This window comes from Notolepis coatsorum (genome assembly GCF_963971535.1).
Source record: "Notolepis coatsorum genome assembly, chromosome: 6".
Lineage (NCBI taxonomy): Eukaryota > Metazoa > Chordata > Actinopteri > Aulopiformes > Paralepididae > Notolepis > Notolepis coatsorum.
The window spans coordinates 145,240,559-145,260,799 of record NC_140170.1 but is presented as its reverse complement, the minus strand read 5'-3'; the positions used below and the strand labels follow the sequence as shown (position 1 = coordinate 145,260,799).

General features: G+C 42.6%; 1 protein-coding gene across 4 annotated transcripts in view; it reads left to right on the top strand.

Annotated features, from left to right (window-relative positions):
• frmd4ba (FERM domain containing 4Ba) overlaps positions 1-20,241 on the top strand; it is a gene marked incomplete at its 5' end in the record, with an annotated part of 90,423 nt that overhangs the window by 11,145 nt on the left and 59,037 nt on the right. For 3 of the 4 annotated variants that reach the window (XM_084317724.1, XM_084317723.1, XM_084317722.1), the window contains one exon: positions 16,524-16,685. The exons of the other annotated variant lie outside the window; for it this stretch is intronic. In XM_084317724.1, coding sequence (XP_084173850.1) covers positions 16,524-16,685 — 162 coding nt within the window. Of the gene's footprint in view, positions 1-16,523; positions 16,686-20,241 lie in introns of those variants that run through there. 4 annotated transcript variants of the gene reach the window in all.

The window sequence follows — 20,241 nt, the reverse complement described above, 5'->3', positions numbered from 1 at the left end:
GCAGTTGAACCCACCAGGTTATAAGCAGTGGCTTTCAATGGGACGGAAATAGAGCTTTTCTATAGGCTTAAGCCTGACAGGACAGTTGGAAACAATCCTCTTTGAGACTGCTCTCTCTCACTCTCAGAGACTACTTTCTATGATCTACAGACATTTCAGAACCTGTGGCACAATCGATGGGCGGTAGATTTACGAGACAGCTTTCCACTGTCATCTTTTCAATATCCCTCTCTGAATCCCTTGTGATTCCTCTTTGTCTGCCCTGGTGTAAGCGATGTACTTGATCTGATTATGCAGTGAGCAAATTGGATGACAGCGATAATCTGGAAGATCTGATTGCATGATCTAACGAACGGCATAAAAATCACTCCAATCACCGATCATCTCCCAGATCGCTATCTCAATGTTTAAAGGGACACTTAGCTGAAAAACAAAGCAGATTTATTTTGCACATGATCGCACACATATCCAGAGGCTCAGAACTATTTTGCACACATTCATTCAAATGAAATAACACTAGGATTCAGTGTCCTCTGATGACACCATAGGAGCTGAAACTCATTAACTCTCAATAGCTGTCAAACTAAATGAATGTGTGCAAAACAGTTTAGAGCCTTGGGATATGTGTGAGATTACTACGTCGTTTTTTCAACGAGGCATTTCTATTTCAGGGCTGATGATGTGTCCGTCGCCTCTAAGTTTTGTGAACTTTTGGAACTGACAGATATGTCAGATACGTCACCATCCGGAGCAAAGCTGTTGTTTCTGCAAACACACAATCACGCTCAGTTCTAACTTAAAAACAAACCAACGGACAAGCATCCGTCTGTTTTCTCTCTGTTTCCTGATGGATCAATGTAGCCGCTTCCTAACTCTTTGAGGTGTACAATACGCCCTTTTCACAACAGACATTTTGGTTTGTCATACATGGGTAAACATTGGTATAACCAATGGATAGATATAGAATAATCGATAGATATTGTAGTTCATTATTCCCTATTCCCTACCTATGAGAAGTAAACATTATTATACTGTGAAAAGGGCCTATTCCACCAGTGCACTGTGATTAGAAGTTTGAGAACAGAACATTCTAATCAAGTCAAGTCAAGTCAAGCTCTTTCATTTATCCCCTTGGGGTAATTCAGGTGTCAGGTGTAGGGGAGGGGGAGGTACAGGCAGAAAGGTTAATAATGTAAATAATAATAACAATAACAATAGCGTAGAACATAGTAATAATAGTGGAATGGCAGAATTCAATCAATAATAATAACAACAATACAAATAATAATGATAATAGTATACGATGATGGTATATATTTAGTAGCACACTGCACCAGAGTCCATACAGTGTAGTATTAGAGTCAGACTGTCCTAACAGTTCTCAAGTTCCCCAGCCGTTATTTCTCCTACTATTGGCTGCAGTCCATGCCCACGGTTGTGGAACCTAATGGCTATTGGCACAAAGGACTGGCCGAGGTGATTTGTGGTGTGTGTGTGGGGGGGTAAGTCTATGGCTGAACGTCCTCCCCATCTTGGCTAGCTTCTCATAGAGGGGGTGGGAGGGGATTTCCCCATCCTCCTCTCTGCCACCACCTCTATTTTGACCAGTTTGACTCCCACCACGGAGCTAGTCTTCCTCACCAGTTTGCTCCATAATCACGATTAAACAATGTGGTTACTGATGGTCAATGGAACTGATCGAGTTTTAAAAATTACATGGCAGAATTTTCAGGAAAGATATGTTGTTCAAGATATTATTATTATTATTATTTTTTTTTTTTACAATATTTTAGTGCATTTCTCGTTTATTAGATTGGACAGTGAGTGACAGAAAATCACGGGTAGAAGGGGTATTTCATGCAATAAATGTCAAATTTAACAAATTTAAACCTAGTTCATTGGGCCTCATGCATGAAGCGATATAATAATTCTTAACTAGGATTTCCTCTTACTTTGTTCTTACCTGGGATTCAGCAACGTTTTCTTATTGTTGCTTTTTTCTCAGGCAAGAACAAATTATAAGAGTGGTCGAGAGCACTCTTACCGAAATAAGAAATTCTTACCCCAAAAAAATTTAATAAAAAAAAGCCTACCATTGGTTAATTGCCCCCAAATACGACTTAAAAAATACAGAACTTTTCAATAATAATAATAATAATTTATTATAACTTATTGCGTGCGCTCTGTCTGAAATGGATTATATATTGCTGTTAGAACAGTTATGCTCTGGCCGCCCAGGCCATTGATTGATTGAAGATTTTATTAACAGATTGCAGAATGGGTACAATACAGTACAGCTCAATACACACAATTGTTAAGGGGAGGCAGACCAGAGAAAGACTTTCGTCTTACATCAGGGTCCCCCATTTTCAATTCATAATGACATTTATGACATACACAACATACAGATATATATCATGACATTTATGACATGACATACAGATATGCAGTACTGTATACGTAGCATAGAACGCATAGATCGTCTATATCAGTGGTTCCCAAACTTCTGTTTTATGCGGACCACTAGATTGTTATCAAGAACATTTGCGGACCACCTCGTATGCAAACAGTAAAACATAAATAAATAAACAACTGACTTAAACCCAGTGATACATGAGACCCTCTTCTTTGACCAAGTAGGTTTAGTCGATAATCCAATGTACAGTTACCCCCACCCGCCTACCCATCCCACCCCCCCATCCCACCCACCCAACCACCTCCAATGTACAGTCCCCCCCCCCCCACCCCACCTACCCAACCCCCCCCCCCCCCCCCCCCCCCCCCCACCTCCTACAATGTACAGTTTCTACATCAAATGTATATACTCTTTTTGTATCACAAACAGTACTGTAGATCTGGTATGTCATAAATGTATAGATGTAGCAGTACTGTCTATCTGTATGTCATGTATGTCATATATGTTATGATGAATTGAAAATGGGGGACCCTGATGTAAACAAGACGAAAGTCTTTCTCTGGTCTCCATCCCCTTAATAATTGTGTGTATTGAGCTGTACTGTATTGTACCCATTCTGCAATCTGTTAATACAATTTTCAATCAATCAATCAAGACCCGCGTCGCGGGCACTGTGTTCCGTTCTCAGAATGGATTTGAGATAGATGTGTCATCCAGTTTGACTTGGAGCATGCACTGTACTATGCGCACTGCCAGTCATCAGGCTATATATGCAGAGATATTCAGACTCTAGATCTATTTGCAGAGCCAGATGAGTGGCAACCGATGAGATTGGTTCTTGACAACGCACAGTCGTTCAGTATTGACAAAGCCTACAGTACTTTGCTGGAACGATTCATTTTGCACGTACTGTATACAGTACGTGTGTATGCACGCACTGCGGGAGGTGGCCAGAAGCGCGCAACTAGCCAACTACTATTATATTACTATATTAATACAGTTTATTACATGGCGTTTTAAAATTCGCCAAAATGCTTGATTGTGATTGGTCAATAGCGGTCCGTTGCCCCTAGCAGCGGTCAATTATTTCTCGATAATTCACCGCTGCTAGGGGCAACGCACAATAATGACCGCTGTTAGGGGCAACGGAGCGCTATTGACCAATCACAATCAAGCATTTTGATTGCAGTCACGAAAGGGGCTAAGCTTTACCATATGCACAGCTGCACTGCATCAGGTGCAATCAAGCCCAGGCACACACCTGCCGACGCCAGAGGAGCAACAGAACAACCGCGTCTGCATTTGATCTTGTCTTGTCGATGGTGTAAAATGAATTATGTATTGTTAGTAAGTTAGCCCTGTAATAAGCGGGATAATGTATAGCATAATACTCTGTCATTGTCGCAAAATAATTTACCTTCACTGCATTTAGAACACCTCGGTGCGGCACCTCAGTGTTCCAGAACGCAGTGTCGGTCAATTATTTTGCGACAATGACCTCGTAGCTATACATTATCCCTTACATATTCCACTATATAGCTATAGGTGCTGTATGATGACAATACATTTGATTCCTATCTAATTTTGATCCATCGCAAAGCGCTCCAGCGCTTGAATACGGCCAGGGGATCCAATGCAGACCCACGGCTCTCGTATTATAATGAGCCCACGAGGCGTGTCTCTGTATGCAAATGACTTGCACGAGAACGCGCATCCAGTTTAGAATGAGTGGGTGATTTAAACAGCATTTCTTCAACCTGCGATAGTACCTGGTGAGCGGTCCCTCCCTGGGTTGGTTAACATGCAGACTGTTTTGTAGAATTTGTTTAAATCAGGGTTTACACTAATGCTTAAAAACGTTTAAACTTCAATCGTTGCCATGGCAATCAATTTTCATGACAACTTTCAGAAAACATAGCTCTCATCTACCCACCACATTGACACTTTACTCATCGGAAGAATGACGCTTCAATTATTCACTGATAATTACTAATGAACCTTAGAATAATAATAATAATAATAATAATAATAATAATAATAATAATAATAATAATAATAATAATAATAATAATAATAATAATAATTATTATTATTATTAATAATAATAATAATAATAATAATAATAATAATAATAATAATAATAATAATAATAATAAAAAATTAGATTTAGAGAGAGAAGCGCCTTTCTATAAAAATAGAAGCTATAAGGCAAGATAATAATATGAATATATGTATAGTAACAATAAGAAAATTAAACAAATAAAAAGGAAAAAGGAAGCAAGGTGCAATCCATTAGGAAGAAACAGGAACAACAGGATCAGTAGCTTAAAAGAAAAGAGTCAGGGCGGGAAGGGGGTGATACTTGGGAGCAGCAGCGTGTTGCGCAAAGGCAAGTGTGAACACGTGTGTTTTTAGGTGTGTTTTGTTCCACAGCCTGGGGGCAGCTACGGAGAAAGCTCGCTCTCCCAGTGTGGAACGCCTGTTGCGGGGGATGGTGAGGAGGTCGGAGTTGGAGGAGCGGAGGCCTCGAGCTGGATTGCCCCTTTCGTGACTGTGATGCACCGAGTGAATCAGTCCCTTATCCCACCTTTAAAATGTTTATTAGCAATGCCAAGCTTTCAAACCCTAGCGTTTGTCTGTCCGAAACCATCGTGCAACTGTGAGTATACCTTTGACATTTCTCTGCGATACTTGTACAAGAAGCGTTTTGATAGAGAAAAGCGAGACAGACTTAATTGTAGGAATTTTACATGGTGGGATAAGGGACTGTGTATTCACTCGGTGCATCACAGTCACAAAAGGGGCTATGAGCTGGAGTGTAGGGGTGGAGTAGTTCGGTCAGGTAGGATGGAGCCAACCCGTGCAGGGATTTATAGGTGAGGAGGAGGATCTTGTAGGCAGGGGATTTGAAGCCCAAGAAATGGTAATTGGGGCATCCCTAGTTTTACTACAGATAGTAGTTGTATTGTAAGCGGCAACCCAACTGATGCCACACATCCTTGAGCTGTGAAAGAGAACCACTCCTCAGTCCCTGGGTCCAGAGTCTCTGTTCTGAAACACAACAGAACCACTCCTCAGATTGATTGATTGATTAATTGAAAATTGTATTAACAGATTGCAGAATGGGTACAATACAGTACGGCTCAATACACACAATTGTTAAGGGGATGCAGACCAGAGAAAGACTTTCGTCTTGTTTACATCAGGGTCCCCCATTTTCAATTCATCATGACATTTATGACATACACGACATACAGATATACAGTACTGTTACATCCAGACATTTATGACATACAAGATATACAAATATACAGTACTGTCTATTTACAGGCAGAGATTCTAAAAGAGAATATATACATTTGAGGGCGAGGGAACTGTACATTGGGACCAGTCCCTGGGCCCAGAGTCTCTGTTCTGTTGCATGACAGCAGGCCAGTGTTTGAGTTGAGGAGTTGAGGAAACAGGACATCAGTATCATAATGACACTCTGGAAATACCTCACGCTTGGTTCCTCAGAACTAGATAAGCAGCATTTATTATTCATTATTCAGAGGAATAATCCGTTTCTCATGAGCATTAGTTTAGGCAAATTATCAGAAACCATATACATATAATTTTATTTGACTTAGGCATAATCTTTTCAATTTTTTCCCTCTCCCTGTTACAATTTAAAATTGTAAATGTCCCCAGCCTGCTAAATTCTCCTTACAGGCAACCCTCCACCTATTCTCCTCCTCCTCATCCTCCTCTCCCTCCTTTTCTTCATCTCTATCTCTTTCTCTTTGTCCGTCTTTCTTTCGGAACCCCTGTGGAGATGTTAACAGAGGCCATTCAATGTTGTTCTCCATCTCCTGCATATGATATTGAAAACCAGTGGCTCCGATCCTTTATGCTCACACTAAAGAGCTGCCTCAACAGATCTGGGTAGTACCCACAATCCCTCGGGGTGTTTTTGATGGGGCAGACAGTACGCGGCTGATGGCTGACACCATGGCCTCTGTCCCCACTCTGCCAGGCCCCCCCCCCCCACACACACACACACACATACATACACACACATACACACACACCCCCCTGACCTCCTCCGCTTCATAGCATCTGGGTTATACACACACACACACACACACACACACACACACACACACACACACACACACACACACACACACACACACACACACACACACACACACACACACACACACACACACACACAGGTTCGTCACAGCCCATGCTCTCCAACAGGCCTCTGAGTGCTGTCCCGTACAGCTGAGGAGCTGGCCCCAAATCCCCCTGCCGTAGCAGGCAACTAAATGTGCCGATGGTGGCAGACCTAAACCCCCAGCCCCCCCTCTCTTTCTCCCTCTCCCTCTCTCTCTCTCTCTCTCTCTCTCTCTCTCTCTCTCTCTCTCTCTCTCTCTCTCTCTCTCTCCTCCTCGCCCTCTCTCTCCTGTGCTTTCTTTTCTCTTCACCCCCCCCCCCCCCCCCCCCCCCCGCAGCACAAAGCGGCGCCTGACTGTACCGCCTAAACTCAACACAAAAAGGCCTTTCTCTCTCTCCTCTCATTTGCCAACTGGAGCTTCATCATGTGGCTTTAATTGGCTATAATTGAGATGACTTGTGCTCGAAACAGACATAGTGACAGCTTCAGTCGAGACATAATAGGTATAACAGGGACTTCTCACTTGCAGACACACAGTTGTTGAATCTGTAGCTGTAGCTGTAGCAGGCCTCGGGCAGATGTCCGTTAATAAGACATGCTTTGCTGTTGATTTAATGCTGGCAGTGCTGCTACTGAGCCACCAGCCTGTGTTCCCGGGGAGCCTGAGCGGAGGCCGAATCAGACAGAATACATGAGGTATTTCACTTTGTAGACACCTGTTCGTAGCGGGCCTGTGGTGGGGTGAGGCAGAAGGCAGGTGCATACACACTATGCACGGCCATGAGACCATTCACAATTTTTTTTTTTATCCACTTCATGTATGAATCATGACTACAAATCGCCCCTTGTGTCGAGTGTCACAGTCTCCCTGTCATGCTGTCCCACCTGCTCCGTCTATGAGCAGAGGTGGCTGTCAGTCAAGAGGCTAACCATGCACACTGGGGGGGGGGGGGGGGGGGTGGAATGGAATGTTAACATTGTGGACAATCCGTGCGTGCGCGTGTGTGGGTGTGTGTGTGTGCTATGTTGTGCGTCAGGCGTACAGTACAGTATGTTGGCAGCTGTAGCCCCAGTATGTAGCAGGGCTGGTCAGATGCAGGGCCCGTGTGTGGATGACAGCTGTTTCCCTGTCCTTGCCTGCGCTCCGTCAGCTGCAGTGTGGGAGAGCGGCCGCTCCCCCTCTTAGACCATTAATCTACCACTTAGTGTACATGGTAATTGCCATCCCATTGAAATGAGCCTCGGGGACGGGGACACACGATGATGATCTTGCGGAGCGCCCCCCCCCCCCCCCCCCCCCCCCCCCCCCCCCCCCCCCCCCCCCCCCCCCCCCCCCTGTCATGGCCCTGCCTTGTATTCTCCAAAGAGCCCCAGTCTATTAATACGGAAGTCATGGGATTGGGGTAAATTGAAACAGGCAGATTGTAATTTTTCCAGGTCACGCCAGGGGTTTGCAGACAGTGTTGCAAGTAAAACAAGACTCCCGTATAAGGAGAAGGGGCTTGGTGCTGGCACACAGGTAATAGCGAGGTAAACTATATGGGGCATAATTTACCACAATTTCCGGGCCTTTGTGTCCCCCAGGCTTATACTGGGTTTTTAGTGGCATTTCCCCCATCTGGTGGTGATAATGGGGTACTACACACCAGGGACAGCAAGGCATTATGCTGTAGATTAGATTAGATTAGATACAAAATTAAATGTATTGTCATTATACAGCACAAGTACAGTACAAGGAAAATAAGTTTGGCATCCAACCACAGTGCAAATGTAACAGTAAAGTGCAATAGTAATATACAATGTACAGGTGATTAAACTGGGTATAAATTAGTACTATTAGGTGTAGTGCTAATCAGATTGATTGATTTATTGATTGAAAACTTTATTAACAGATTGCAGAATGGGTACAATACAGTACGGCTCAATACGCACAATTGTTAAGGGGATGCAGACCAGAGAAAAATGGTCCCCCATTTTAAATTCATCATGACATTTATGACATACACGACATTCAGATATACAGTACTGTTACATCCAGACATTTATGACATACAATATATACAAATATACAGTACTGTTTTTTTTTATCCACTTTTTCTCCCATTTTTTCTATATTTTTTCTCCCATCCCAATTTTCGTATCATCCAATTCAACCCTCCCCTGTCACGAACGCTGTTTCTTGCCTCCCACAAGCCGGCTGCAATGTGGACTAAGTCATACATAGCACAAGTCCCCTCCGGTACTTGAGGTAACAGCAGTCGCATCTTTTCACCTGCGCAGCTCGATCTCTCAGTGGCGAGGAGTAACGCGTGGGAGGCTCACGCTGCCCCTGACACTTCCTGATTCTACTGCGCAGGCGCACCAACCGACCTGTAGGAGTCGCTGTCCACAACGCTCGATCCCCACCCATCAGTTTCCCACCCCCTAATACGGCCAATGTGTATTAGTACGGACGACCAGCTAAACTGAAAGCAAATGTGGAGCGCTGGGCTCGAACAGGCGAGCCCAGCGTCTCCAGATTTCGTGGCGAGCGCCTTGCCCACTACGCCACGTAGCCGCCCTACAAATATACAGTACTGTTTAAGAGACAGAATATATTCATTCGAGGGGGAAGAAACCATACATTGGAGGGGGTTGGGTGGGGGGGGGGGTTGGACATTTACCAGGGCCAGTTTCGAATTGCAGCCTCCCGTAGGTGCTCTTTGAGAGCGGTTTTGAAGGTGGGTAGGGATTCACATTCATGTATGTACAGAGTTGTAATACCAATATGTACAGTCAGCCCATGTCACCCCACTTCTTAGGGACCTGTACTGCCTCCCCATTGCCTCACGAATCCGCTTCAAGGCCCTCGACCTAGCATACCGTGCGGCAAAGGGAACCGCTCCAGCCTACCTCCGGTCAATGGTCTCTAACTACACACCCTCAAGACCCCTACGCTCTGCATCTTCTGGCCGCCTCAGACCCACTCCTATCCGAGCTCCGGGAGGGTCATCAAGGAGAAGCCGCCTATTCTCAGTCCTTGCCCCACAATGTTGGAACGAACTTCCCACCACAGTTAGGACAGCCGAAACCCGTCCAATCTTTCGCCGTCGACTAAAGACCCACTTCTTCAATCATTATCTGAAATGAATTTTTTTTTAAATCTAACCCTAACTAACCTTACTGTCATGTACTTGTCCTAATAAACTAACATACACTGTAGCATGAATGAATGAATGAATGAATGAATGAATTAATTAATTTATGAATTAATTAATTAATTAATTAATTAATTAATTAATTAATTAATGAAAACTTTATTTAACAGATTGCAGAATGGGTACAATACAGTACGGCTCAATACACACAATTGTTAAGGGGATGCAGACCAGAGAAAGACGTTTGTCTTGTTGTTCAATTCATAGTGATCAACACTTTGATGAACATTGTTACTCAGCTGATAGAGTTGTGCCCTTCCTGACGACAGAACAGAACTTGTAAGTCGCTTTGGATAAAAGCGTCAGCTAAATGACTAAATGTAAACGTATGTAAATGTTACAGGTAAAGTCAGTATGAGTCATTCTGGTCAGCAGCGTAACTAGCATAATTGTATTATCAACCTCCACACAACAATGGCATGTACTCTGCCGGAGGGGAGAAGGCAACAATAGCTTGTCAAGTGGCCACTAGGACCCGAAGTTATGAAGAAGCGAATGAGCCTCGACACAAGAGGGAGTCTTGTGTGTGAAGCGTATGACTGACTGGGTCAGTAAAGTGTTTACTGCAGTGACATCAGGAGGGGGTGACGGGTCGTGGAGTGAGGTCATGCTGTTGTACCAGGCTCTCTGCCTCAGGAAGGGGAGAGGCGGTGTTAGAGGGGATGCATTGGGCAGAGGGTTGGGCACCGTTCACATTTGAACCAATGCCGTTACCTGTACCAGTTCCTGGAATTTGGTATCGGTACCCAGTGGTACCTTAACTCTCTGTAATAACAAAGAAGTTGATTTCAGCTGTAAGAAATGAGACCAAACTTCTCAATTTCAACATTTTCTTTTATTTATTGTTGTAACACACCACACAAAATAAATCATGTATTATGTTTTTAATTGTTTAAATATCAACATTATCCGGCCATCCTCTGACCTTGTCTGGTCTTTCCAAAGATTATTTCTATTTTATTTCTATTCAACCAAGGTGCTTGAACTGTAGCATCAGGGCCAGAGACTTGAATGCTGGATGAGAATGATATTTTAGTTTTGTTTTCCATTAGCACTAGCATAGCAGGTACACGTATATGCTCACATTAAAGGAACACGCTAACATTATGGGACATGCGCATACCGTCTTCTAAAAAGATAGATACCAATTTCCTCTCTGTGCTTTCAGTAGCTATCCAGCGGCAAGTTAGCCTAGCTTAGCACAAATGAATGGAAGCGTATATAGACCAGCTAGCCTAGCTGTTGACCAAAAACACCTCTCCCGGAATTGTAAGATACCGGTAGGTTAGTGGTCCGTACACACTTCCATTAATTTGTGCTAATCTAGACTAGCTTGCAGCCGGATAGCTTTCTACTGAACACATAGAGAGGAAATTGGTATCTATCTTCTTGTCTGACTCTAAGAGCATTTCCCATAATGTTGATGTGTTCCTTTAAAGGCTTTAAACTATATGAAAAGGAAATGTTGATTCTAAATGTAAAACTAGACATTTTATAAATTATGCATATTATATCACAATTGCAAAAATAAGATATTTTGTCTATATTGTGCAGCCCTACTACCCACACACACCACAGGTACCTCTACCGTGTCTTCTCAACGGATGAATGACTGCTCCTCTCCAGACACCGGATGATTGGAGGATTAGATGGGAGAGTCCAGTTACCTTAGGTGATTGGAGGATTAGGTCTGAGAGTCTAGTTACCTCTGTAAGAGATGCTAGGAGTAGATGCAGTCGATTCTCACGCTCCCTTGGTGTTCTGGCTGTACGCTGGTCAAGGTCTCACCCCTACCTGCTCCTCCACCTCACTGAAACCCTGGCGAATTAACACCGATATCTATCAGCTGTGATTATCTGGCCCCTGCACAGGCATATTGTGTGCATGTGTGTGAGAGAGAGAGAGAGAGAGAGAGAGAGAGAGAGAGAGAGAGAGAGAGAGAGAGAGAGAGAGAGAGAGAGAGAGAGAGAGAGATAGGATAACGTGCATGTTGGACTTTAAAGGCAACGCCTGCATGCCCTCATGATATGAAAACATTCCTTGTATTTTCTTACTCTGCAGGGATCATATGACTGTGTTCTGACCCAATTCTACTGTATTATTGTTATCTCTTCACTGGGGGAAGTATTGGGGAAGTACACATCACTTTTCTTTCAAAAATATATAGATAGATATATAGATAGATATTTTTTAGGGCATTTCTGCTTCGTCAAACGTGCTGATAGAGAGTGACAGGAACCAGCAGGGGGTGTAGAGAGAATGACATGTGGCAAAGATCCCGGGGGCGGATTCCAATCCAGGACGTTGTGATTGCATGGTACAAGCCTTAAGGCAAGTTCAGATGTGATGACAACAGGTCCGACAGCCAGACAGTCAGGGTGTGTCTGGGGCCAGTCTAGGGTTTGGTCAAACCCTATATTGCAGACACAAATACTATCTGTGTGTTGTGTACGAGAGTGACGTTGACCCTGAGTCCTGACAACCACAGACCGTCTGTAGCCGGGCCAAGACGTTTTCAAACGTCAACACATCATTGCTTTTTAGTTGAAAATATGCATTTCCACACTTCATGCACATTCTTTATGCTCAAAGAGTTTGTTCCTGCCAATGAGGACACAAGGGCGCTCGGAAATATGCATTTCCATGTGTTCTTTATGCTCTTAAGAGTTTGTTCTGGGCAACGAGGACACAAAGACACTACTCTCTTTCCTAAGTGTGGTTCAATATGTATGTAATAATGATAGGCTTGTGTCCACCACATCTGTCGCTCGCTGTCACGCCTGTTGTCCCTCAAGGCAGCTGTGTCCTGGCACGTGTGTGTGTGTGTGTGCCTGTGCTTATCGTGGCTTACATGGTTAATTGAATACACCCCCCCTCTTTTATCGCTCCCAGTATAGTTTCAATATGGGTTTCTAATGAATTCCATCCTCCGGAAATAGATCAATCCGGTTCTTGCCACGTTCTGAATGATCTACACACATTATAGCATCGATCAAATATAACATGTCATTATGATGTGTACCTGAAGCTGTTTATTATATGGATTGAATATCCAGTTGTCATGTGTACAGTATAATAATAAACCTGATCCCCCTTGTTTGGTATTTGGGTTTCAAAACAGGTGCAAAATACCAGTACATTGTTACAATGTTTCTTGACAAACTCTGTGCATTATTTTGATTTGTTTGAGTCTTTTTTCCCCCACACAGCCTTTTGCTCAATATCATAGTCAGAAGTGTGTGCTAAGAAATTTGGGATCCCCTCATACCGATACCAGGCTAAAATAGAGAGCCATGTGTAGCATGTTAGAAATCGAAACAAGCGACTTGATTTTCTGCATTTTTGACACATGTTAGATCTCTCTAATGGAGAAACATGGATTATATCGCAACCATTATTTGTCCAATGAGTTTTCAAGTTTGTTTATTATTTGTCACATATAAAATGCATGTACTTTACGGTGAAATGCTTGGTTCTGTATGAGCCCCTGAGAGTGTGCTTCATACAGTAAAAAAAAAAGTAAAAAAGTAAGTAAAAGAGGAATATACAATACAATATACAATCTAAAGTACAACCTAAGTACAATCTAAGTAAAAAATAAAGGAAAAATGCAGACAATACGGTACAAATCCAGACAATGAGGTACAAAACTCTAAGGTAAGGTGCAAATGCAAATGAGGTATGAATGTAGTGCAAATCTATAGATAAATATAATGTAGCAATGACCCCAAACTAATGTTCTAAGAGTGAACTGCTCAGTAAAACTAATGGATGGGTACTCAGGACCAGGCCTCGGAGTCGTCACTGGAGTAGTATTGGTGCATCCTAACCAGTATTGTATTGATTTCCCATGGATTACATAAAGCACGGGTCAGCGCATGCATGGATGTGTTAGTCCATAATATGCCAAGCCATTGCTCATCCCAACCTCACAGCTGCCAGTGTTCTATAGCCACTCTGGTGCCTGTGAGAGCATACTAATTGACACGTTCATTTCCCTACGCCTCAGAGTGGATTTACACCCACAGATAATGGACGATGTTGGCTTTATCCATTCATGCAGTGAGATGCTACTGATATTGATCTGGGTCACGGCACCACCGTAACCCACCTGGATTAAAATGCGGGTTTCCCACATGGCGGAGAATAAGAATGTACCAATCAGCCAAAGGGGAACCCTAGGAACCCAAAGGGAGATACTAGGCTTCAGGCAGGACTGCTCTGCTACACTACCATGGTAGGTATTCAGTAGGGATGCACCGATCTGACTTTCAGTCCCGATACCGATAACGATACCTGGGCTTTGGGTATCGGCCGATACCGAGTACCGATCCGATACCCATTGTTCAATTAATAAACTGTATGCCTCACTGTGTGGAAGAGTGTGATCATTATTTTGTGCAAGGCAACATCAGGCTTGACTTAAAACATTATTTTCCTAACTTAGTGAAACAAAATGTAACAAATTAACACACATAAATGATATAAATGTACTGAATTGTTATTTCTTATTTTATTTTTTATTATATTATATTATTATAAAAAAAATATATATATAAAAAAATTCCGATATATATTTTTTTATGACCAATCCAGCTATTTTGCCCGATCTGGCGTTGCTAATAAACATTTTAAATATTTTTTATAAACTGGTCAACACTGCATTATTTCCGGCGTTGGGTGCATGATGCGCATGCGCTGTGATCACAGCGCAGGCGCACCAGGCAGCCAAATACGGAAATAAAGCAGTTTTGAGCAGTGTTGACCAGTTTATAAAAAATATTTAAAATGTTTATTAGCAACGCCGAGCTTTCAAACCATCGCGTATTTTTGTCCGAAACCCTCGTGCAACTGTGAGTACCTTTGAAATTTCTCTGTGATACTTGTATAACGAACGGTTTGGGCAGAACCAGTCTTTCATGGTCAACATAGGTTGGTTTGCTATGGGCTAGTAGGAAGTGACTGTGGATTCACTCTGTGTATCACAGTCACGAAAGGGGCTACTCTGCTACCCTACCATGAGGCTTCTGTAGAGATCACTGGTTCTCAACCCCTCCTACATAGTCAAGCGTTGACATTTTTACACATTACAATATGTATTATTTCCCCTCGATTAATGATACATCATCACGTGCCCCCAAAATCATCTTGTGAGTACTGACCCCCCATGTTGATAACCACTGTGTGTAATAAACTGGTCTCAGGCTAGACTGGTTTGGTTCTTTCTTTGGTCGTGCTCAGTGGGCGTGCTGCATGTGTTGTTGACATTGTTGGTACTTTATTATTCTGGGAGTCTAGCGTCACACAATCAAACAGCAGGACATTGTTTCCAGATGAAGCTGAGAGAGAGAGAGAGAGAGAGAGAGAGAGAGAGAGAGAGAGAGAGAGACACACACATACTTTTTATACATTTATACATTTTAAATGTATTTTTAGGGCGTTCCTGCTTCATTTACACAGGGCAGTGTGTGACAGGAAACCGGGGGGTGGGGAAAAGGCGGTCCATACCAAAATAATTTTTTTTCTCATTTACATCAGAGTTTCCAAGTTTAAAAAAAAAAAAATTGGTGTTAGCTGGACAACTCTACTGTCTCGCTGGCTCAGATACAGACAATTATTTTTAGTTTTGCTGTAAAATACGATAGGCGGGGACATCGCCCGGCGTCCTTGGGAAATTGCTCCCACCTCACGGAGAAAATGACAGACTTCCAGACACCCATCACAACACAGTAATTTAAAAATGTTATGTCATGAAGGTGTATAACCACAGGGCTAAAACAACAGGTATCTTGCCGGGTGTGACAATAAAGTATAATGTGATTTGTGATGTCATTGTTTGTTTAGCAAAACCAGAACCAGGATTGTTCATGTATATTATGAGAGAGCTATTTTCTTAACTTCATTTCAGCCGAGACAATTCCTAATCCTATTCTCCACAAAGTGAACAACAGTAAGAAAACAAACAAACAAACCGAGGGGTCAGTAACCACTGTGGTTGGAGGCACAGAGAAAGGAATATTCATGAGGAGAGGGAGTGGAGAGAGTGAGCTGTCAGGCAGACTTTTGTTTGTGTGCGGTGATCCCCTCGTGTTTGTGTACAAGTCTGTTTATGTGAAGGGAGGACAAGGAGTCTAAGGCTGGACTTTTATAGCTCTCTTATAGCTCTGAGAGCTCTTATAGCTCTGTTCAGCTCCCTCCTCATCTCTCTCTCTCTCTCTCTCTCTCTCTCTCTCTCTCTCTCTCTCTCTCTCTCTCTCTCTCCCTCTCTCTCCCTCTCTCTCTCTCTCTCCCTCTCTCTCTCTCTCTCTCTCTCTCTCTCTCTCTCTCTCTCTCTCTCTCTCTCTCTCTCTCTCTCTCTCTCTCTCTCTCTCTCTCTCTCTCTCTCTCTCTCTCTCTTTCTCTGTGGGGCTGTGACTTGGACCAGGGCCCAGGGCGGATGGCTGGGAGGCCAGCGTTAAGGCACGCTACACCACTCAAACCTCTGTACGGCGCTTAGTTACTCTCACTGATATCACATCAGCTGGGAGAAACGTAGTGGGGTAAATGCGTGGGCTGTAGACTGATCCTTGAGGATAGTAACTTAGAACAAACTGGAGAGCCTGTGCTCACCACCAGCGCGTGTTTTTGATCCCCTCTGGTGCAGTCGATACAGAATATATCTGGTTACTCTAAGCATCTTTAGCTCTGAAGCTGTGAGGCTTCACCATTAGCCGGTAAACTGGGTACCAAGGAGAAAGTGCTGCCAGCCATGGCTGTGCGCATCCTGTGTGGCGTGGAGGACCTGGTGGCATCCAGCAGCCAGTTTGTCTGGACCTTGACGCATCAGACCCTGAGGAGGTGGTACGACCAAAGGCTGATGCCATGCAGACGCCTCCTGGAGACGTGGCTTAGGATTGGAGAGCGCTACCAGGTAGGGGTGGAGGGAAGGAGCGCTACCAGGTAGGGGTGGAGGGAAGGAGCCCTACCAGGTAGGGGTGGAGGAGGGAAGGATAATCGATTAATGGAAGGATCTCGATTCAACCTTTTTTTGCGATTCTGCATTGGTTGCACAAAATTCAGTAATCGATTATCTTAGTCCAGTTCTCTGAGTTCTTCTGAATGTAGCTATTATTTTGGTGGCATTATGTCCTAAATTAAACCCTCCAGAAGTTAGTAGGCTAACTTAAGTCAATTATATTCTGTTACAGCAATACTTAGAGGTGTTATGCAGTGAGCAGCTGGTGTGAATAGATCGTTAAGATCACAATGCAGGCTATTGAATGGGATCATGAAATAGCATGATGCATTCAGAATTGTTTAATTCATTGTTTAATTGTTGTAGTCAGAGTAATAATGGAATTCTTGGTGATTTCCATCCCCCACGGCCAGTTATTCTAATTACAACATGGTGTAAGACTGACTGATTGATCTCTTTACTCGAGAGGAAGTTGAATAGACCAATTATGGTTTGTGGGCTTCATTGATTGCTTTATGGACACTCTCAGGTTGGTAACTGCCAGATGGGAACTGGTACCAGAAGTGTTTCTCAATTTGATTTATTTTTAACAACAGTTATCTGTATTTAATTGCTCCTCAGCCTTGCCCCAAGCACAGGTGAAATAGTACACTGCTGATTTAGTAATGTCTTAAGACTGTGTGGAGTGTGTGTGCATGCATGCATGTGTGTGATTGTCTGTGTGGGTGCGTGTGTGTTCTTTTATGTGTGTATATGAGTTTGTGCATGTGTGTGCGACGCGTGCATGCATGTGTGTTGTGTTGAGTTGTGTTGAGCTGTGTTGTGTTGAGTTGTGTTGTGTTAAGTTATGTTGAGCTGTGTTGTGTTGAGTTGTGTTGTATTGAGTTATGTTGTGTTGAGTTGTGTTGTGTTGAGATGAGTTGTGTTGACTTGAGTTGTGTTGTTGAGTTGTGTGGAGTTATGTTGAGTTGAGTTGTGTGGACTGGAGTTTTGTTGAGTTGAGTGTTGACTTGTGTTGTGTTGAGTTCTGTTGAGTTGTGTTGTCTTGCATTGTGTTGAGTTGTGTTGTGTTGAGTTGAGTTGTATTGTGTTGTGTTGAGTTCCGTTGAGTTGTGTTGTCTTGCATTGTGTTGAGTTGTGTTGTGTTGAGTTGTATTGTGTTGAGTTCGGTTGAGTTGTGTTGTCTTGCATTGTGGTGCGTTGTGTTGATTTGTGTTGTGCTGAGTTGTGTTGAGTTGTGTCGATTTGTGTTGTATGGGTTTTGTTGACTTGTGTTGTGTTGAATTGTGTTGTGTTGAATTGTGTTGTGTTGAGTTATGTTGTGTTGAGTTGTATTATGTTGTGTTGAGTTGTGTTGTTATGTTGTGTTGAGTTGTGTTGTGTTGAGTTATGTTGTGTTGAGTTGTATTATGTTGTGTTGTGTTATGTTGTGTGTTGAGTTATGTTGTGTTGAGTTGTATTATGTTGTGTTATGTTGTGTTGAGTTGTGTTGTATTGTGTTGTGTTGAGTTGAGTTGTGTTGACTTATGTTGAGCTGTGTTGTGTTGAGTTGTGTTGTGTTGAGATGAGTTGTGTTGACTTGAGTTGTGTTGTTGAGTTGTGTTATGTTGTGTTGAGTTATATTGTGTTGTGTTGAGTTGTGTTGTGTTGAGATGAGTTGTGTTGACTTGAGTTGTGTTGTTGAGTTGTGTGGAGTTATGTTGAGTTGAGTTGTGTGGACTGGAGTTTTGTTGAGTTGAGTGTTGACTTGTGTTGTGTTGAGTTCTGTTGAGTTGTGTTGTCTTGCATTGTGTTGAGTTGTGTTGTGTTGAGTTGAGTTGTATTGTGTTGTGTTGAGTTCCGTTGAGTTGTGTTGTCTTGCATTGTGTTGAGTTGTGTTGTGTTGTGTTGAGTTGTATTGTGTTGAGTTCGGTTGAGTTGTGTTGTCTTGCATTGTGGTGCGTTGTGTTGATTTGTGTTGTGCTGAGTTGTGTTGAGTTGTGTTGATTTGTGTTGTATGGGTTTTGTTGACTTGTGTTGTGTTGAATTGTGTTGTGTTGAATTGTGTTGTGTTGAGTTATGTTGTGTTGAGTTGTATTATGTTGTGTTGAGTTGTGTTGTTATGTTGTGTTGAGTTGTGTTGTGTTGAGTTATGTTGTGTTGAGTTGTATTATGTTGTGTTGTGTTATGTTGTGTGTTGAGTTATGTTGTGTTGAGTTGTATTATGTTGTGTTATGTTGTGTTGAGTTGTGTTGTATTGTGTTGTGTTGAGTTGAGTTGTGTTGACTTATGTTGAGCTGTGTTGTGTTGAGTTGTGTTGTGTTGAGATGAGTTGTGTTGACTTGAGTTGTGTTGTTGAGTTGTGTTATGTTGTGTTGAGTTATATTGTGTTGTGTTGAGTTGTGTTATGTTGTGTTGAGTTATGTTGTGTTGAGTTGTATTGTGTTGAGTTGTGTTGAGTTATGTTGAGTTGAGTTGTGTGGACTGGAGTTTTGTTGAGTTGAGTGTTGACTTGTGTTGTGTTGAGTTCTGTTGAGTTGTGTTGTCTTGCATTGTGTTGAGTTGTGTTGTGTTGAGTTGAGTTGTATTGTGTTGTGTTGAGTTCCGTTGAGTTGTGTTGTCTTGCATTGTGTTGAGTTGTGTTGTGTTGTGTTGAGTTGTATTGTGTTGAGTTCGGTTGAGTTGTGTTGTCTTGCATTGTGGTGCGTTGTGTTGATTTGTGTTGTGCTGAGTTGTGTTGAGTTGTGTTGATTTGTGTTGTATGGGTTTTGTTGACTTGTGTTGTGTTGAATTGTGTTGTGTTGAATTGTGTTGTGTTGAGTTATGTTGTGTTGAGTTGTATTATGTTGTGTTGAGTTGTGTTGTTATGTTGTGTTGAGTTGTGTTGTGTTGAGTTATGTTGTGTTGAGTTGTATTATGTTGTGTTGTGTTATGTTGTGTGTTGAGTTATGTTGTGTTGAGTTGTATTATGTTGTGTTATGTTGTGTTGAGTTGTGTTGTATTGTGTTGTGTTGAGTTGAGTTGTGTTGACTTATGTTGAGCTGTGTTGTGTTGAGTTGTGTTGTGTTGAGATGAGTTGTGTTGACTTGAGTTGTGTTGTTGAGTTGTGTTATGTTGTGTTGAGTTATATTGTGTTGTGTTGAGTTGTGTTATGTTGTGTTGAGTTATGTTGTGTTGAGTTGTATTGTGTTGAGTTGTGTTGAGTTGTGTTGAGTTATGTTGTGTTGAGTTGTATTGTGTTGAGTTGTGTTGTGTTGAGTTGAGTTGTATTGTGTTGTGTTGTGTTGAGTTGTATTGTGTTGAGTTGTGTTGTGTTGAGTTGAGTTGTGTTGAGTTGAGTTGTATTGTGTTGAGTTATGTTGTGTTGAGTTGTATTGTGTTGAGTTGTGTTGTGTTGAGTTGTGTTGTGTTATGTTGTGTTGAGTTGTGTTGTGTTGAGTTGAGTTGTGTTGTGTCGAGTTGTGTTATGTTGTGTTGAGTTGTGTCGTGTCAAGTTGTGTCATGTTGTGTTGCGTTATGCTGTGTTGAGTTA